This window comes from Schistocerca gregaria, chromosome 1 (assembly GCF_023897955.1).
Source record: "Schistocerca gregaria isolate iqSchGreg1 chromosome 1, iqSchGreg1.2, whole genome shotgun sequence".
In the NCBI taxonomy this organism is placed as follows: domain Eukaryota; kingdom Metazoa; phylum Arthropoda; class Insecta; order Orthoptera; family Acrididae; genus Schistocerca; species Schistocerca gregaria.
In genome coordinates, this window is record NC_064920.1 from 710,632,053 (window position 1) to 710,650,267 (window position 18,215).

At 39.5% G+C, this 18,215-nt stretch overlaps 1 protein-coding gene across 2 annotated transcripts in view; it reads left to right on the forward strand.

The window, feature by feature from the left end:
• Positions 1-412: 412 nt before the first annotated feature.
• Positions 413-18,215, forward strand: part of LOC126365821 (dosage compensation regulator) — a 187,832-nt gene continuing 170,029 nt past the window's right edge. Inside the window, exons 1-2 of one of the 2 annotated variants that reach the window (XM_050008431.1) lie at positions 413-532; positions 618-783. In XM_050008431.1, the coding sequence (XP_049864388.1) occupies positions 727-783 (57 nt within the window). In that variant the 5' untranslated portion in view covers positions 413-532; positions 618-726. The remainder of the gene's footprint in view (positions 533-617; positions 784-18,215) is intronic. The other variant, XM_050008442.1, reaches the window with a different exon arrangement.

Below are 18,215 nucleotides of genomic sequence, written 5' to 3' on the forward strand. Positions count from 1 at the left end.
TATTTATTATGTTTTACATCATGATTCAATGTTCAGTTCTGGTGATCTACGTTGATAAAGGGCAACAAAAACAGGCGTTACAAGGCGGGAAGCCGAATCTCGTTATCCCACTTTGCGACTATTGTTTCAGCTTCTATTCGTAGCTTCATGTGCAGCTATATTCATCAAGTTATCGTGTTACATGCCTCCAGAAATAAACAAGTTATGAGTGTACAGAAAATTAAAATTTTACTTAATCGTCGTATGTTCTTCGTAATTACAAAGTTACGGTAAAGAATATGGGGTTACTGCGTTCGTATTATCGTTATTGTGCTGTAAGACTTTTGAACAAACAATTACTTTAACACTTGCACTACGAAATAAAAATAGGCGTTTTTTTTCTTGCTGTTTATCTTGATTTCCACCAGTGATCGAGGAAGAGAACATTGGTGACGCAGGGGTATCATCTTTATTTATGACCTCTTTGAAGTGTGGTGATGATTGCTGTAGCGTTGTTGCTTGTTAGGTACTGCGGCGTAAGATTGTGATTTGTGTAAGTATTATCTAATTGATATAAACAAATACATCTTTGTGATGGAAGCGGTATAATTAGCATCTTATTAAGTTTATTATTTCAGCTTCTACCGTATAAGTCGACAGGTTGTATTGTGAATAGCAGGATCTGCGGATCCGGTGTCCTGTACATTGCTTGATTATTGTTAAGTTACAGGTAAAAATAAACAGTAAATGAGTACATCAGAAGTAAGCAGCAATGAGGGTGCGCCCCAGAAACTTACATCTAAGGTAATTATGTCAGCATTGAGTGGAAGGAAAACAATTTGATGCTAGCCGCTTTCGTGGATTACTGTAGAGGCATTGGCATGACTAACCGAACCATAGCTTATTTTTTTTCTGCCAGAAATTGTATATCCTTATGCTGTAAAGATTGTAAATATTAGCTGCCGTTTTTTAACTGTCAGACATTGTAAAAGGGAAGTCTTTCGCGTTGAAATTTAGAGATTTTTTTTACACCTTTGATACCAATGTTTTACTGTCTGCCAGGCATTACATTTAAAATAATCAGCCATTTTGTTGTGTTTTTATTGGAATGGGTATATTGGTGGCGGGTACTACTTACAGGTTTTACCCGTTGGTCTAGTTCCATTTCTACATAGGGCGAGGAAAAATGACTGTATATACCTAAATCTCACGTCATCCTCTAGAAACCAGTATAGTGCAGATCGGACAAACAGTAATTTGTGCATAATTTCACCTGGTCTCCAAATTTTACGAAAATGACACATTCTTCCAAAGATTTTATCTATCCGTCTGTTCACACTTTCGTATGAATTATATTATCTTGGTTTGTTTTGAGAACCATACTTAGTCATCTGCTGTCATGCATGGCGCTTTAAGAATCCAATCACTGTTGTATTCTATAATTGGTAGCACATGTGTCCAATGTGTGATTTAGCACTGATGCACTGCACTTTTCTAGAATATTCCCAACACATTGAAGTCCTTGATTCACCTTCCACACTCTTTCATACTATTTCATTTTTACTCTTTCATACTATTCCGTGTTGCATAGCATTGCATATATGAATCATGTCAAAAGTTCGAAAAGTTAGCTATTTCCAGTCTCATAATCGTGTAGAATTGTCTTCCTAGATTGATAGTGGTTCATCAGATTGAAGGCCTTCACCTTGTTTTTTAAAAAGAAATTATTTCTCACAAACGTATTCTATATAGACGATGTGTGTACTTGGAACATTTGCCGGAAGGTGTAATCTCAGATGTGGGCGTGTGTCTGCCAGCAACTATAGAATGCACTGAGTGGAAATGTATGCTTATTGTAGCTCTTGTTTGTATGAATCACGCTTGCCTCCTAGTTTCTGGCACGATCATATATTCCTTTTTACCTATATTGGCAATAACAGTTGTTAACATATATTTGTTTCATGGACAGCTATCACAGCAGCAAACAATAAGACGCAAGTTTGGCACTCCTTTCTTGTGTTCAATGTTGTCATATCTCTCTGATATCTCAAAAGTTTGTTACCATAGCCAGTTGCAGGCAACGGTAATGTAACAATGTGATTATGTTGTTGCTCTCTCTCTCTCTCTCTCTCTCTCTCTCTCTCTCTCTCTCTCTCTCTCTCTCTCTCTCTCTGTGTGTGTGTGTGTGTGTGTGTGTGTGTGTGTGTGTGTGTGTGTGTGTGTGTGTGTGTGTGTGTGTGTTTTGTGTGAGGTAAAGCCTGAAGCTAGTTGCATAAATGTGCAACAGATTGATTTTGGTAGAACCTTCCTGGCAAGCAAACTTCATACTGCGCAGTGACAGGAAGCACGTGAATTTATAAAGAACTGAAATCACAACTGTTACTGCTGCAACTGTATTGTGCTTACTGGTCAAGGCGAATATCAAACATCGCCCACTTCCATGTTCGACTGCCGATTACTTTCTTTTAAGCAAGGGATAGATAGATGGTTGAATGGGTGATGGTAGCTAACGTCATATGGTTCACTGTTTATGGCATCACACTGTGTATCGAATATAGACCTGTGGTTTGGATATAAGCATGTTTTAAAGAGGTTCAAATGATATTGTGATTACATCGGACACAATTTCTCAACGTGTAATTTTGAAGATCAGAGAAAGATTTGCCCTGTTACTCTTGGAAAAGAATGTATATTCTTGCAGATTGATATGATGTTGCGTTCTGTTACTGAAGGTAAATATGTTAAAGTAGGGGTAAACTGAATTGATGTGATACAACCCATTGGCTTTTACCAGTGATGTCATATTTTACTTACAGATATTAATGTCTTTATTCCCAAGCTGTAGATGATAAATCGTTCATCTTCTGTGGTATAGTGTCATTGAAAATAAAGATAGGGCTAGATGTTGTGTACAGTTTTTGTTGCTTGTATTAAATCATTTGTTTGTTCCAATTCATTTGGTACTTATTTTCATTCTTAACGAGTTTGATATTTTTGAAGAATTGTTTTTCATTCTGGACAATTTTTACTTTTGTGTTTGTTTGTCAGTATGGATTTATCCATTCCTATGAATATGGAAGACTTTAGAAGCATGGTTTGTCAACTGCACTATAGAATACAAATTTTACAGGTGTCGCTTTTTTCGACTTCCCTAGCACTGCTGTTGCTGAGATATCTTTCAGTCTAGTACTATTTGAGGTGAAAAGTCCAACATACGAAAAGTTTGTATCCCATACTTCAGTCAACCTATATAGATTGACAGAAGAATATTATACTATTGCTAGCAATGATGAAAAAAGCGACATATGTAACATTGGCATCCTGTATCTTAGTTGAACTAAGAAGGTAGTATCCTGTTCTTCATTTGACCTATATGGGTTAACTAAGGTACGAGACACAAATCTACGTATGTAGTTAGTTTCACCTTTGCTAGCAAGATGTAGGTCAACTGAAGTATGGGATACAAATTTTTCTTGCGTCGAATTTGTCACCTTCACTAGGACTAGTATCCTATTCTTCAGTTGACCGAAGTAGGTCAACTGAAGCACGGGATACATATTTAAATGTTGTAGGTTTTTATTTGCTGTCACTAGTACTACTATAATAATTTTCAGTTGATTCTATTAGTATCGGAGGTGGAAAAAAAATTGTGATATACAAACTTTATGTATGTCGCACCCCTTTCCCCTGCCGCCGCCTTCATTTATGTCAACTGAGGTATGGGATGTCAGTGTTACGTACTTCAATTTTTTTTTCTCTTTGCTAACTGTAGTATCCTATTCTTCAGTTGATCTATATAGGCCAACTGAAGTATGGGAGACAGATTTTACATATGTCCGTATTTTTGCCTTTTGTTAGTGCTAGTATCAACTGAAGAATATGGTGGTGGTAGTAGTAGCAGCAGAGGCCAAAAAAGCAACACCTGTAAAATTTGTATCCCATACTTCAGTTGACCTGGATAGGTCAAATGAAGAACGGGATACTAGCATTTGCGAAGGCGAAGAAGTTGACATACGTTAAATAAGTATGGGATACAGCTCATATGTGTCAACTAAGGCACACCATGCTAACATCACTTCTGTCCCTATTTTTTCTTTCTTATTTGCATTAATATCTCATTCTTAAGTTGAGCTATGTAGCTCAACTGAAGTATAGGATACTAGGACTCAAAGAAGCAATATACTTAGTGTTTAAAATATGAATGTACTTGATATGTTTCTACCATCTGATTTCTCTGTCCTGCGTTCTTTTGTTTCTCAACATTCATCCTTGCTGTTAAATCTGTACAATACATAATCTGTGGTAACTTCTGACATCATTGGTAAAAGCCGATGGACTTTATCCAATTCTTCAGTAATCCGCAAAGTAGGATAGCAGTCGGAAAAGAAAGCAGACTGAAACTAGAACTGAGTAGCAGGTCTCATTCTTGCATTTCTTGGGACATGTGTAAGATCCTGGTTGGATTGTGGCTTCCTTGTTTATGGATCCATACAAGCCTCATACCTCAAGATGTTAGAAGCTGTATGTCATGAGAGTATCAGGTTGTGATATGTGGCCCACAGTCTGGCCCAGTTTTGAATCTGTGTGTAACAGTTGTGTAATCTCCACCCCAAATGTAGTGATACCTCCTCATGGCAAGACAGGCCTCGTAGATACTAGCATTACTTTAATCATTGGTATTAGTTTATCAATTCTTTAGGCTTTGAGCAGTTAAGGAATAGGTCACATGTCACCAAGCCATTCAGGATCCATACTAAAGAATCAGGGTAAGGAGCCTGGGGTCAACAGAAGTGTCCGATCCCACGTGTTGGCTTTGACCCATGACATAAGGGTGTTTTGTGTGACGTCATGAGAGTGCGGAGTTTGGTTTGTGAATGTGGCGTGTTTGTAGATGTCATCGTGTTGTGGTTTGTTGTGCCCTCTGGTGGTATGTTCAGGGCTTTCGTTTGTGTAGTGTAATGGGCTCAGTTAGCTCTTGGCTCATTATCCAGAATTGTTAGTGTTGGCTGTGTTTGTAGTGGAATTCGTTTCATTGAGTTAACGATTTTGTGGTTTTGTGTGAAGGTTAATGTAGTGTTGTTCGCTGTATGTCGTGTGGTAATTTTAGAAAAATTAATCGGCTGTTGTTTTTGTTCAGGAATGGATATGACGGATAAAATTAATATTGCGTGTTTGAAGGATATGGTGGGGAATACTGGTTTGGAACTGAAAGTTTTTGCAGCTGTTCGGTTTAATTGCCGAGGTCATGAAGTGCTCTATTTATGGCGAAAAAATGAAGTTGGCTAAAGTTCCAGCATCTCGGACCAGGGGACGGTTATGTGTGGCGCTGTCTAAAGGATGACATTTGCCGTTCCATACGGCGTGGTTCCTGGTTCGAGAAGTCTAGGTTGGGCATGCGCGAGATTGTACTGGCGAATTATTTTTGTTATAGATCCCCACACAGTTTTCGCGCACATGAGACTTCTGTGAGTGAGAGGAGTGTGTTTGATTGGTTTTCTTTTTGCCGTGAAGTGTGTTCAGAGTTCATTAAGCACAGGTGTAAGGGGGGGGGGGGGCATGGGGTTGTTGTGGATGTGGACGAGTCGCATATTGAGAAAAGGAAGTATGGGAGGGATAAGTCTGTGGTTGGTGTGTGGGGGGGGGGGGGAGCTGTTGTACTGTGGGGTGGGTGTTCTGAATGTGTTTTTAGGGTTGTTGAAGGGAGGTCTAAGGCGGAATTAGTGGGGTTAATTGAGGAGTACATAGAACCAGGGTCCACAGTAGTTTCAGATGCATTTTCTTCATATAGGGGTTGGGTGAGAGGGGATTCAATCATTTAGTCGTTAACCATAGCTTAGAGTTCAAAAATTATGAGATGGGGGCTTGCACAAATACAATAGAGGGGATGGGGGGGGGGGGGCTGTTAAGTCAGTTCTTGGGAGGGGGAAGAGGCGCTCTTCCAACCTTCAGTCTCATTTAGATGGGTACTGTTCTCGGAAGAGTGCCCCTGAGGGCTTTTTTTTTTTTTTTTTTTTTTTTTTTTTTTTTTTTTTTTTTTTTTTTTTTTTTTTAAAGGGCTGCTATGGAAATGTTTAGGTCAAAAGTGGTTGGTTAGGGTGGTTTGGGTAGGTGGGTGGCTCAGGGTGAGGTGGGTGGTTTATTTCGAGTTAGTGTGTTTGTGGGGAGGGGGGGGGGGGGAGTGCGTTGGTTTGTGTTTTAGTTGTGGAGGATCTATTTTGTTGAGTTGTAGTGTATGATTGAGATTTTTTGTGTTGCATTTGGTTTTTGTTTATGGGTTTTTTATTTTGGGGTGAGGACGAAGGTTGGGTTGATTGGGTGGGGCTTGAAGTGTGGGTGGGTCGGGTCTTTCTTTTGGTTGAGTATTTTTTTGTTGGTGTGTGGGTGGGTGGGTACGCGTGCGTGCGTTTGTGTGCCTGTGTATGATTGTGGTAGCCAACCTATTTTGTCTCGCCGGAACTTTGTTGCGGTAAGTTTTTATTTTTTTGTTTTTAGTGTCTGTTTGTTGGGGTCTAGGGATGTGTTTTATTGAAATGTGTGGCTGTGAATGTTGGTATTGGTATCGGGAGATGTTTTTGAGCAACATAGGTTAAGGGAAGTGTTCGATCCCAATTTATGGGATTGGGAGCTGCTGTTGAGCTGTATAGGTCAAGGGAAGTGTTTGATTCCAGATGATAGTGTTTAGTGGTATTTGGGGAGTTTTGTGATGTCGGTTTTTTCGTCTTTTTGCGTGGTTTGGTATGGGGGTGGGTGTCAAAATTTGTTTATATTTAGTTTGTCCCCACCCAAAGAAACCCCATTTCCCGCGCTTGTCCCGTTAGTGTCATTAGGCTTTTTGTGGAATGTGTGTGTGTGTGTGTGTGTGTGTGTGTGTGTGTGTGTGTGTGTGTGTGTGTGTGTGTGTGTGTTTAAACTTGACAGGATGCAAGAAATTTTGTACTCCGGAATACATTTTTAAGCTACTTTTCTTCAATTGTAAGAGATTATCACTAGTTAGTTACGTGCATGGATGGGTCTAAGCAGGGGAATACACTCATTTAGTCAGCTGTTTTCTCTGTGTTTTCAAGAGTTTCCCCCCAGAACAGTAACACATGAGGAATTGTCACAGTGCAGATGAGGAGTCGTTACAATAGAAAGTTTCTCGCCTTCTTTTAATTTTTGGGTACCCTGCAGTTTGTATTAAGATATATTCAGTAGAAAAAATTCAAACACTCGGAACTTGTCTAATGGCAGGTGCAAAACAAAGACAAGGAGGTGGTGCTCTTCAGGGAACTGTGACTATCAGAATGTGAGGAATTGATGTAGCTAACATAGCAGACAAGGAAGTTCTGTAGTTAAGGTGTTTGTGATTCAGTGTCAACTGCTTGGACGCTGCCATCTCATTTTCAGAGAGAAGGATCATGCGCCGGGGGGTAAGAAACATGGTTGGAGGTGGTAAACCACTAACTGCAGTCGGTCCAATCGACCACTTGGATGTGGTGAATTTAAGCCAGCCACACCAATGGAAGGATGTGATGCTCACCAAGTTGATTGTAGGCCACTGTCCTTTGATAGTAGGGTGATTCACCAATGTGTGGAACACACTTCCTGTATAACATTTTTGACAGTTTAATATGCTGGCGTAACAGCAACCCTCAGCTTGCCTGGAGATCTGTCTACCATACTAAACAACAACAGAATAGCGTAAGAAATAATTCAAAATTTTGTGATATGTTGAGTACTTAATGTGCAGAACATAGGATGTACAATAACCATGAGTAGGGGGCTAGGCCTCTGTTTTTTTATTAAGTGGACAGCTATCTACATGTAACAAGTTGTTTTAGCAATTTTATGCTATTGATTTTTGTTCCAGTAAGTAGCATCTCATGTTAGATCAGTGCAGTTTTCTTCAGCAACAAAGACACTAGTGCGTGGAGACACTAATTAACTACCCTCTGTGATAAAGTGAGCTGAATATTTTCATTGTTACAAGACATACATTTGAATGTTTGGTGGTTACACGACAAGCTTACTGAACCTCACATTCATATCGACATAGCGTGGCATTGTGAAGGAAACAGCTTACATGTGCTTGTGGGGAATCGCAACAACAATTTGGCTTGCGAAAACAGCCACTGTTAAACTAAAAGATCTGTCTGTTGATATCTGTAAGGACACTGACCATGCTGTAGAGCTGTCATCAGGTGAATAGTAACAAAATATTGAATTCATATTGGAATATACAGTGTGTCAGTGACAACTGTTGACACTGTACCATTGTGACATAGGTGAAATCAAGACGAACAAATTGATACAGAATACTTGTGCTGTATCAAGCCAGGGATACTGTCAAAAATTGGCCCACTAAAGCCACGGTTATGTTTAAGTTGAATTGTAAATGTAATTAGTTTTTGCGTAATATTTACAAACATTATGTTTTCTTTCATTATACTCAGGGAAACTGTAGATGAATAATGTTAATGAAACAGCCAAAAAAATCTGGTTGTGTAAGATAGCAAGAGGATATTGAAAACCTTGTAGGTCAATGTGAGACTTGTTTCCCAACTGAATAGGTAGCAGGTCCTTTGCCTCTCCATTTTCTGCAATCCTTTGCTTCCTTCTTAAGGCTGCTGTATGTTGTACCGTCCATCACGTCATCCTGTATCTGAAATCTCTTCCTTTACTCGCTTCCTTTTCCTTTTTACATAACCTTCTAAAACTCTTTTTATCAGTCCGTTGTTATTTCTTAATATATGTCCAATCCAAATTCTTTTTCTCCTTTTTATTACAGCTAGTAACTGTCTCTTCTCTCCCACTCTTCTCAGTACTTTTCATTTTTTACTCTGTCCATCCAACTTATTCTTTCCATCCTCCACCATGTCCGCATCTCAAAAGTGCCCTATATCAAATTGTTCACCTCAATTTATGCTACACCACAGTTTTTCATTGTAGATAAGTTCTCTCTTACGTGCTGTATATCACTAGATACTATACAGGGTGGAGGAAACCACCTCGTAATATGGGCAAAGCAGGGAAGGAGATGTCAAAATATGCAAAAAAATTTCTGATTTCGCAGAAATGCACTGTTACGGAGCTACTTCCATAACACGACAGCCAATTTGCGATGAGTACTCAGAGGTGTGTGCATTTGAATAAAGTTGCTTAGGCTAACACCTATTGTGCTAAAGAGCATACTTGAAGATAATGGTTTCAGCTGAACAGTCAAGAGTAGACAATTTTTAAATTCTTTGCACAGTTGGGTACATTAGACACAAATTTCTGCGGTGTTTACCAGTTGAAGCTATAATCACTTTAATGCCATTAATTTATCTCTATACAGGTTGTTTCCGTAAGAGCACGCAAAAATTTAACAGGATGTAGAGGATGCTCCATTGAACACTTTGAGGCTGAGGACCAAGGGTTGTAGCAGCCAGCTTAAAGAGATAATAGGAATAAAATCACTTTACTGTGTACTTTTTTATTTATGTTAGTTACAGTTAACTGCAAATAACATCATTGACACAATGAATGTACCATTTGTGCTGTATCTTTCAAAATGTGCTGAAACTGATGGCCATCAACCTCAATGCAAGCAAGACATTGGCAAACAAGATTCTGATTTACCCTGACAAATATCCCTGGTGTGCTTCATATCACGTCACATGGAGCTCCCATACTGGCAATTAATTCCATCTCCATATCCACTGGTTTATCATGCACGAGTGACTTAAGATGTTCCCACAGGAAATAATCAAGGGGATTCAGGTCAGGTGACCTTGCATGCCATGGAATAGGATCTCCCCTTCCAATCTAGCGACTAGGAACTACAGCATTGAGATGGTTGCGGACATCCACATTGAAGTGAGGCAGTGCACAGTCATGTTGTATCAACACCCCTTGCAAACAGACAAGGGTGCATTCTCCAACTCAGATCACTGCTCGAATCTCTATTTTTTTTCTTTTTTCTTTTCTTTTTTAACAATTTTTGCAAACAACAGAGCCAGGTCACTGCCACAGCTCTCTTCCAAGAGCACTGACGTGGCACGTGCTTAACAGGCAACAGTCCAGTGAATATCACATGAACAACTCATTGCACTAGTGCTGACCTTTCATGGGGATTCTGAGAACTTTTCAAACCGCCCTTTTATATTAAGTGCGAAATTTTATACTGCAGCAGCTGAATACTATGATTTGCACACACCCATGAATTATTGGTACCGGAAGACAAACAATAAAACATTCCCTATATCATATCCTCGCAGTGGCTGTACTTCTTACCCTTCTGTCCCTCAGATAAACAGTCAACTTTACTTGGCTCATGGCTGAATTCACCAATGTCAATGAAAATTAAGCATGTCTTAAAATACACTACTGGAAAATGAAAATTTTATCAACCCGACAGAAATTGTGTTGAAGATGTGTACAGCAAATGATCATGCCAACATTCATATGCATCTGAGAACAGTCGATAGTGCATATGAAGTATCAGTGCTAGTAACCTGTGTATCCTCCTTTGCAATACTGCAGTAATGCGGGATACAGTTCTCCCATGGGGACAATCATGGTATGACAAATGTAGTCTTGCATAATTGCTTGCAATGCTATTTTCACCTGGTGCCTCAATTGGACCAGATCTCGTCTGTCTGTCTTGCATATGTTTCATGCAGTCCCAAACAAGCTCAATGGATACACGGATATGGTGATTGTGATGGAGCATGTTGGGTGGCATGGAATAACCGTGGACATGCAATGTCATCTTGGAAAAGTATCTCTCCTTGTTGCTGCATGAATGGTAGCGTGATGGGTTGAAGGACATTTTTGATGTACCGTGCACTTTTCAAGGTACCCTCTGATCACCAGAGGAGAGGGACCATTTTAACATACGGCTTCTGATGCTGGGTGTTGACTCTTTGTGCTTCTGTCGTATACACTCAGGATGATGGTGCCACACACATGTACAATCAGTATGGCACCAAGGGAAGTAATGACTCTCATCACTGAAGACAACTAGTCTCCATTTGTCCTTCCATAAGCACCTATTGTGACACCACTGGAGGCAGGCTACACTATGTTGGAGAGTGAGTGGAAGATGCCTTGATGCCATGCAGGATCATAGCCCTGCTTCATGGAAATGGTTGAGAATGGTCTCCCCTGGTACTGTACAAAAAGCACAAGAAGGCAGCATAGGTGTGTGTTAAATTACCAATTCCTGGCTGAATTTACTTACAAGATTATGATTTATTGCTGGTTATAAATGACTTCTCCAATCAATTTTCTTCCATTTTAAAGAAGTACAGTTGTCACCAGATGCATTTGAAAATCTAAACAATAATATATTATTATTCAGCACAAAAGCTGTTTAAGGATACACAAGCAGTGGCTTGTAATTTAAGAATACCTTTCATAAACATTATCCGAAGTTCGAACTTTGGCTAGGGCTTAAGGAGGTACAAACTTGGGGCCCATATCTCCTACAGGCTGTATAAATAGAACCAAGGGAGGTATCAAACAGGAACTTTGTACATGTCCGTTCAAGACATTGTGGAACCTTACCATAAAATTTAATTAGTTTCAGAAATGGTCAAGTGGGAACCCCAGGTCCACTTGCATGGAATGACCCTAATGTCACAATTTTGTGAAAACAAATTTAGTAAATTCAGACTACTTAGGATTTCTGGTCAGATTAGTTAGTTAAATTTTACTTTTGAATTCACTGAACATTTTTCACACTGCTCTATGTCCCAAATTTGTTGTCAAGTTATGATGCGGCCTGATGGCATTTGTGCCAAGTTCTTTTTTTTCATTTTCCAGTAATGTATCACTGTGTAGTGTATCACTGCAAGTATTTTTGTTTGTTACTGAGCAGGAAAACTACACTTACGAAGTTCTCAACATTAGTAGATGCTTACGGATTGAGCTGTTAGTTGCAAATATGGCTGCGAATTGTGGGCTGCTATCTTGGCAACCACTGTGGTAGCCAGTGGTATAGTGTGTAGTGAGGTTGTGTCAGTCTAAATGAAAAGGAATCTGAGTGTTGGAAGCATAAAGTGTAGGACAAACATAATAATCAGTTGGTTTTTGTAGACTATGTACCACAGGATCTGTAGTGGCAGAGTACTTACGAGGGAACTTAAAATACCATGGGTACATTTTGTGACAGTGCTGTTTTAGAGGGGTGTCCAGCGGACAAGCTGAAGAATGAGAGAGATAAGATCAGAACTGGCCCATGTGATGATATACTTTCTCCTGAAAAACACTTAGATCAGCTACACAACTGACTAGAAGGCAGCATCTTAAACGTTTCATGTAACTGACAAGGACTTTTTGAAACAGTTATTGGAGAGAAGATAATTAGTGTTCATAAGGCAGTTACAACGTAATTGTGAGTATAGGTGTTACAAGAAATGTTGAGGAAGATATTAAAATGTTTTGACTTAGCAAGAGTGGCAGGAAATAATTTGCAAAGTATCTGGGCGACACCATTAAATATTCAGTTGTGATAAAGATCTTAAGAACAAACAAGTAAAATTTGAAAGCTATGTGAAATGTGCCGTAGCCTGGTATATGCCAAGCAAAATTATCAGGGATGGGAATGACACACTGTGGTTCAATAAGCTATGTTAAAAATTTGCTCCAGTGCAATGGGACCTGTGTCAGGCTTTAGGCTAATCAGTTTGGTTGACAAACAATAGCCAAAGGAAAGCAAAGTAATCATAAGGAGAGCAGTGTGAAAAATGTTCAGTGAATTCAAAAGTAAAATTTAACTAACTAATCTGACCAGAAATCCTAAGAAGTCTGAGTTTACTAAATTTGTTTTCCCAGAATCGTGACATTAGGGTCATACCATGCAAGTGGACCTGGGGTTCCCACTAGACCATTTCTGAAACTAATTAAATTTTATGGTAAGGTTCCACAATGTCTTGAATGGACATGTACAAAGTTCCTTTTTGACATCTCCTTTGGTTCTATTTATACAGCCTGTAGGAGATATGGGCCCCAAGTTTGTACCTCCTTAAGCCCTAGTCAAAATTCGAACTTCGGATAACTTTTATGAAAGGTATTCTTAACTTACAAGCCACTGCTTGTGTATACTTACACAGCTTTTGTGCTGAATAATAATGTTATTGGTTAGATTTTCACATGCATCTGGTGACAGTTGTACTTCTTTAAAATGGAAGAAAATTCATTGGGGAGGTCATTTATAACCAGCAATAAATCATAATTTTATGGGCAAATTCAGCCAGGAATTGGTAATTCAACACACAGCTATGCTGCCTTCTTGTGCTTTTTGTACAGTAACCTCTGTCCTCTTCTGTGAAAATGTATGCACCTGCAGATTTGATGAAAACATTTTGAGTGGTTCTGGGGGCCCATATCTCAACTGTGTGTTTTTTCATCTTATATCCTGAAAGAGAATGATTTAAGCTTCAGTATATAGTTCAATTTTAAACGCATGTCTATTTATGGATGACATTACCCCCAAATGGTTTTGTAAATTCATTATTGAATTTTTTCTTACATTGACAGTGTTGAAAACATTGCCAAAACATTGTTGAAGGAATGTGTTTTCTTTGAACTTCCAAATCCTCTCTGGCATTCATGTGATTAGATTGCTCTTAGGAAGTTTTAAGTGTGCACTAATTTGTGTATTGTCGGTTTTGCCAAATGAATGGAGAAGTGCTGGATACTTGTTCTTTGGTGGTCAAGGTGGCACTGACTGTCATAAGTCTTTGGCATTTTACTTTGTTGCATGAAAATGCAGATGTAATTTCCAAAGTGAGTTGGTTGTTGGTGTGCTATAGATTGAGTTGACAGTAGATGTTGTGCATCTCTTCTTCACTGTTTGAAAAGGTAACAAAAATGGCATCTATCTACTGAAGACAGCATTTGGGGCAAAACAATACGAACTGGTGGTGTACTGATCATTCAGCTACTTCCACAAGGATTTCTACTGCTCCTGGTGGGAATGGTGATTCCATAGTTCCACCATTCCTCTGTTCATAAAAATTTTGTTTTCCACGTGAAATAGGTTGTTACTAGGCAGTGATGCTCAATCTCACAGATGTCAGAGGTTGTAAATTACTGTGGAGTATTGACAGTCTCCTCTACTGGTACATTTCTGAACGTGGATGTGATGGTGAAGCAAACTATCAGTCCAGGATTATAGTGGAGCGGCACAACTTAGCAGATGAAAGCTGTGAGTTGGCAGGTGCCACAGTGCTGCTTTATGCTCAGTTACAGTGGGGTCATGGAGCAGTGTGGCAGCCAGCAAGTTCACATCACTGCGTGACAAATGTGCAAGCCGGCCAATCAGTGGCCTTTCTCAAACAGTATTAATGACACTGCATGGTTAAAACATTAGTTTCTCATAGCTTTAATCATTAGCCTGCACGATGAACTGCATATCATTTTGTTAATCATCATAGTTACATTAAACTACTGTAAGAAAGCCAAATAGTTTGCAATGAAAAATAGAGGTTGGTGTGAATTTGCATGTGGTACTCATTACGTCATATGTTGCCATGTACCAAATGTATTTGAAATATTGAACCTATTCTTTAAACTGTGGATGAAATCTACAACTCACTCCATTCTGGAGAAAATGGATTGCATATAGCACTCCATTCACTCACATGCCCACACAGTAACACAAGAATGAAATAATCGTAACACTTTTGTATTTCATAAATGGTTTGAGGTACTGAAACAAGATTTTGGCAAATGATAACATGCAGTAAGGAGAGCAGATTGCTATATTGTTACTATGTGTAACTTCCTCACCTAGTGCAGTAAAATGCAAGATGCTGCAGATGTATTTCATGATAATGCATTTTTCTAAGGGTCATTGACAGCTGGTGAAATGAAAATTGTTACAGGTTCTTAGAAAGATTCACAATAGGATTCACAGCTGTTGTAAGAATTGTGGAGTCAATTACCAAAGCTTAGGATTGCCTCCACCCACTCTACATGAGTGTGTCTTCTAAAAATGGTTTTCCAAATGTCGTACATTATTTATATAGCATACAGAACTTTCCAGATGGAGTCAGTGAAGTTGACAGAAAATACATTTGTCTAAAATGCCCAGAAAATTCTGGTACAGTGTTATATAGTTATAAATGCTTTCAGTCGTATTACAGGCAGTTGCAGATTCCCACTGGCAATTAATTATAATCGATGTTGGGGGAAGGAAAGCGAAAGTGGTAGGTTTCAGTTTAGTGTGTATCATGTGATGCAAGAAGGGGAACTTTAAATATTCAGCCAGACTCCCCACTACCAAAGGCATCAGGTGTGTTGCCTTTTGTATACATTAGAGGTAAGGCATATCCAAAGATTAGGCAATCCATTGTTGAGGCATTTGTTTCAAATATTACAGTTGACATGGTTTAGATCTGGGAAAGAACGTCTCGCCAAATCATTTTCCATACTCCTATGATTAATTGAATGTCCCTTTGAACTATTGAGCACTCTTTTTTTGTCATCAGTCTACTGACTGGTTTGATGCAGCCCGCCACGAATTCCTTTCCTGTGCTAACCTCTTCATCTCAGAGTAGCACTTGCAACCTACGTCCTCAATTATTTGCTTGACGTATTCCAATCTCTGCCTTCCTCTACAGTTTTTGCCCTCTACAGCTCCCTCTGGTACCATGGAAGTCATTCCCTCATGTCTTAGCAGATGTCCTATCATCCTGCCCCTTCTCCTTATCAGTGTTTTTCACATATTCCTTTCCTCTCCGATTCTGCGTAGAACCTCCTCATTCCTTACCTTATCAGTCCACTTAATTTCAACATTCGTCTATAGCACCACATCTCAAATGCTTCGATTCTCTTCTGTTCCGGTTTTCCCACAGTCCATGTTTCACTACCATACAATGCTGTACTCCAGACATACATCCTCAGAAATTTCTTCCTCAAATTAAGGCCAGTATTTGATATTAGTAGACTTCTCTTTGCCAGAAATGCCTTTTTTGCCATAGCGAGTCTGCTTTTGATGTCCTCCTTGCTCGGCCCGTCATTGGTTATTTTACTGCCTAGGTAGCAGAATTCCTTTACTTCATTGACTTCGTGACCATCAATCCTGATGTTAAGTTTCTCGCTCTTCTCATTTCTACTACTCCTCATTACCTTCGTCTTTCTCCAATTTACTCTCAAACCGTACTGTGTACTCATTAGACTGTTCATTCCGTTCAGCAGATCATTTAATTCTTCTCAACTTTCACTCAGGATAGCAATGTCATCAGCGAATCGTATCGTTGATATCCTTTCACCTTGTATTTTAATTCCACTCCTGAACCTTTCTTTTATTTCCATCATTGCTTCCTCGATGTAAAGATTGAAGCGTAGGGGCGAAAGGCTACAGCCTTGTCTTACTCCCTTCTTAATACGAGCACTTCGTTCTTGATCGTGCACTCTTATTATTCCCTCTTGGTTGTTGTACATATTGTATATGACCCGTCTCTCCCTATAGCTTACCCCTACTTTTTTCAGAATCTTGAACAGCTTGCCCCATTTTATATTGTCGAACGCTTTTTCCAGGTCGACAAATACTATGAACGTGTCTTGATTTTTCTTTAGCCTTTCGTTGATTATTCAATCTTTTTCTCATGGTAACCTCCCCCTTGGTAGTCCCCTCACGGATATCCGAATGGGGGACTATTCCGGAATCTTTTGCCAATAGAGAGATCATCATGACACTTCTTCAACTACAGGCCACATGTCCTGTGGATACACGTTACGTGTCTTTAATGCAGTGGTTTCCATTGCCTTCTGCATCCTCATGTCGTTGATCATTGCTGATTCTTCCGCCTTTAGGGGCAATTTCCCACCACTAGGACAAGAGAGTGCCATGAACCTCTATCCGCTCCTCTGCCCTCTTTGACAAGGCCGTTGACAGAATGAGGCTGACTTCTTATGCCGGAAGTCTTCGGCCGCCAATGCTGATTATTTATCAAAATTTAGGCAGTGGCGGAGATCGAACCTGGGACCGAAGACGTTTTGATTATGAATCAAAGACGCTACCCCTAGACCACGGGTCCCTTAATGAGCACTAAGTGAAGCATATTTTGGAAGCCAGTAGAAACTTCACCAAATTTGCTGATGATATTGAAATTTGTATATGTTCTCCATTACACTGTCATTGACCTAGAAGGATCTGTCAGTGTTGATGAGCAACATATGGTTTAAATCGAGCATGCTATGCAAGGCACTTACCAGACAGAATGAAACTTTTAACAGGGCTTCTATGAAGCTGTCAGAATGACATGATTTTGAAAACTTTTTCTCACATAATGAAACATGATTTTCATGTGCATGTCAGCTATGCCACTGCAACTTTGTTACCACCTCTCATTTTAAAACAATGAAAGAAATCAGAGATTAAGGACATATATGTTATTGTAGTTTGTAATTCTGCTGCACCTCATTACATAACTTGTCCAGAATGAATTAGTTGATAATTTTTCCATGGGTTGCACAAAGGATGCCAAGTAAAAGCAGCTGCTATCAAGGCTTCGGCTGATTGCATTTTTTCAGCAGTACAACAAAAGAAACAAGAGTGCCACAATGGTAGTGACTTCAGCAAGAGCTGAATACTGCCGTTGTTGCCCAAATGCAACCAGAGTCGCCCTAATTCTCTGATCACCACTCTCAGAACTGCACTGCTCTGCTTACAGCACTACTGTAATAATGCACACTTAATAGCACTGACTTGTTATGCCAGTGCTGCTCTGGTAGTGCCATGCCTCTCCACTATAACCACAGTGTAAGGTCCATAGAGATGACATGCTTATCTTGTAGAATTAAAATGCAGTGCAGTCCCTAACAAAATGACTTTGTCGCCTACAGACCAAGAAATACATTTCTACAGGAAAGGATCCATCGTATACACTCCAATATTTGATGTCAAAATCAGATGCACTTTTTCATCACAGGAAGATGAAGCAGCAAAGTAGTTAAGTTAGACAAGCATTGGACGGTGGTGTTAACCTTTCTAGCTATACTCCTAGTGACATTGCCACAGAAATCCTGTCCAAGAGTGAGAGTTTCACCATAGCATCTAAATGTTTTTCTAAACATGATGATATGTTACCAACTGAATCTTCATTAAACCACCTCTGAAGCTGAGGTAGAAAAAGTTTGTCAAGACACTGTGATAATCATGACTCGCACAAATCTACCAAAGCTAGCCTCACAAAAGGAGGCCAAAATGCTAATGTGAAACTGACAGACAACTGTGAACAATATAAGGAGAAGATAAATTGGCA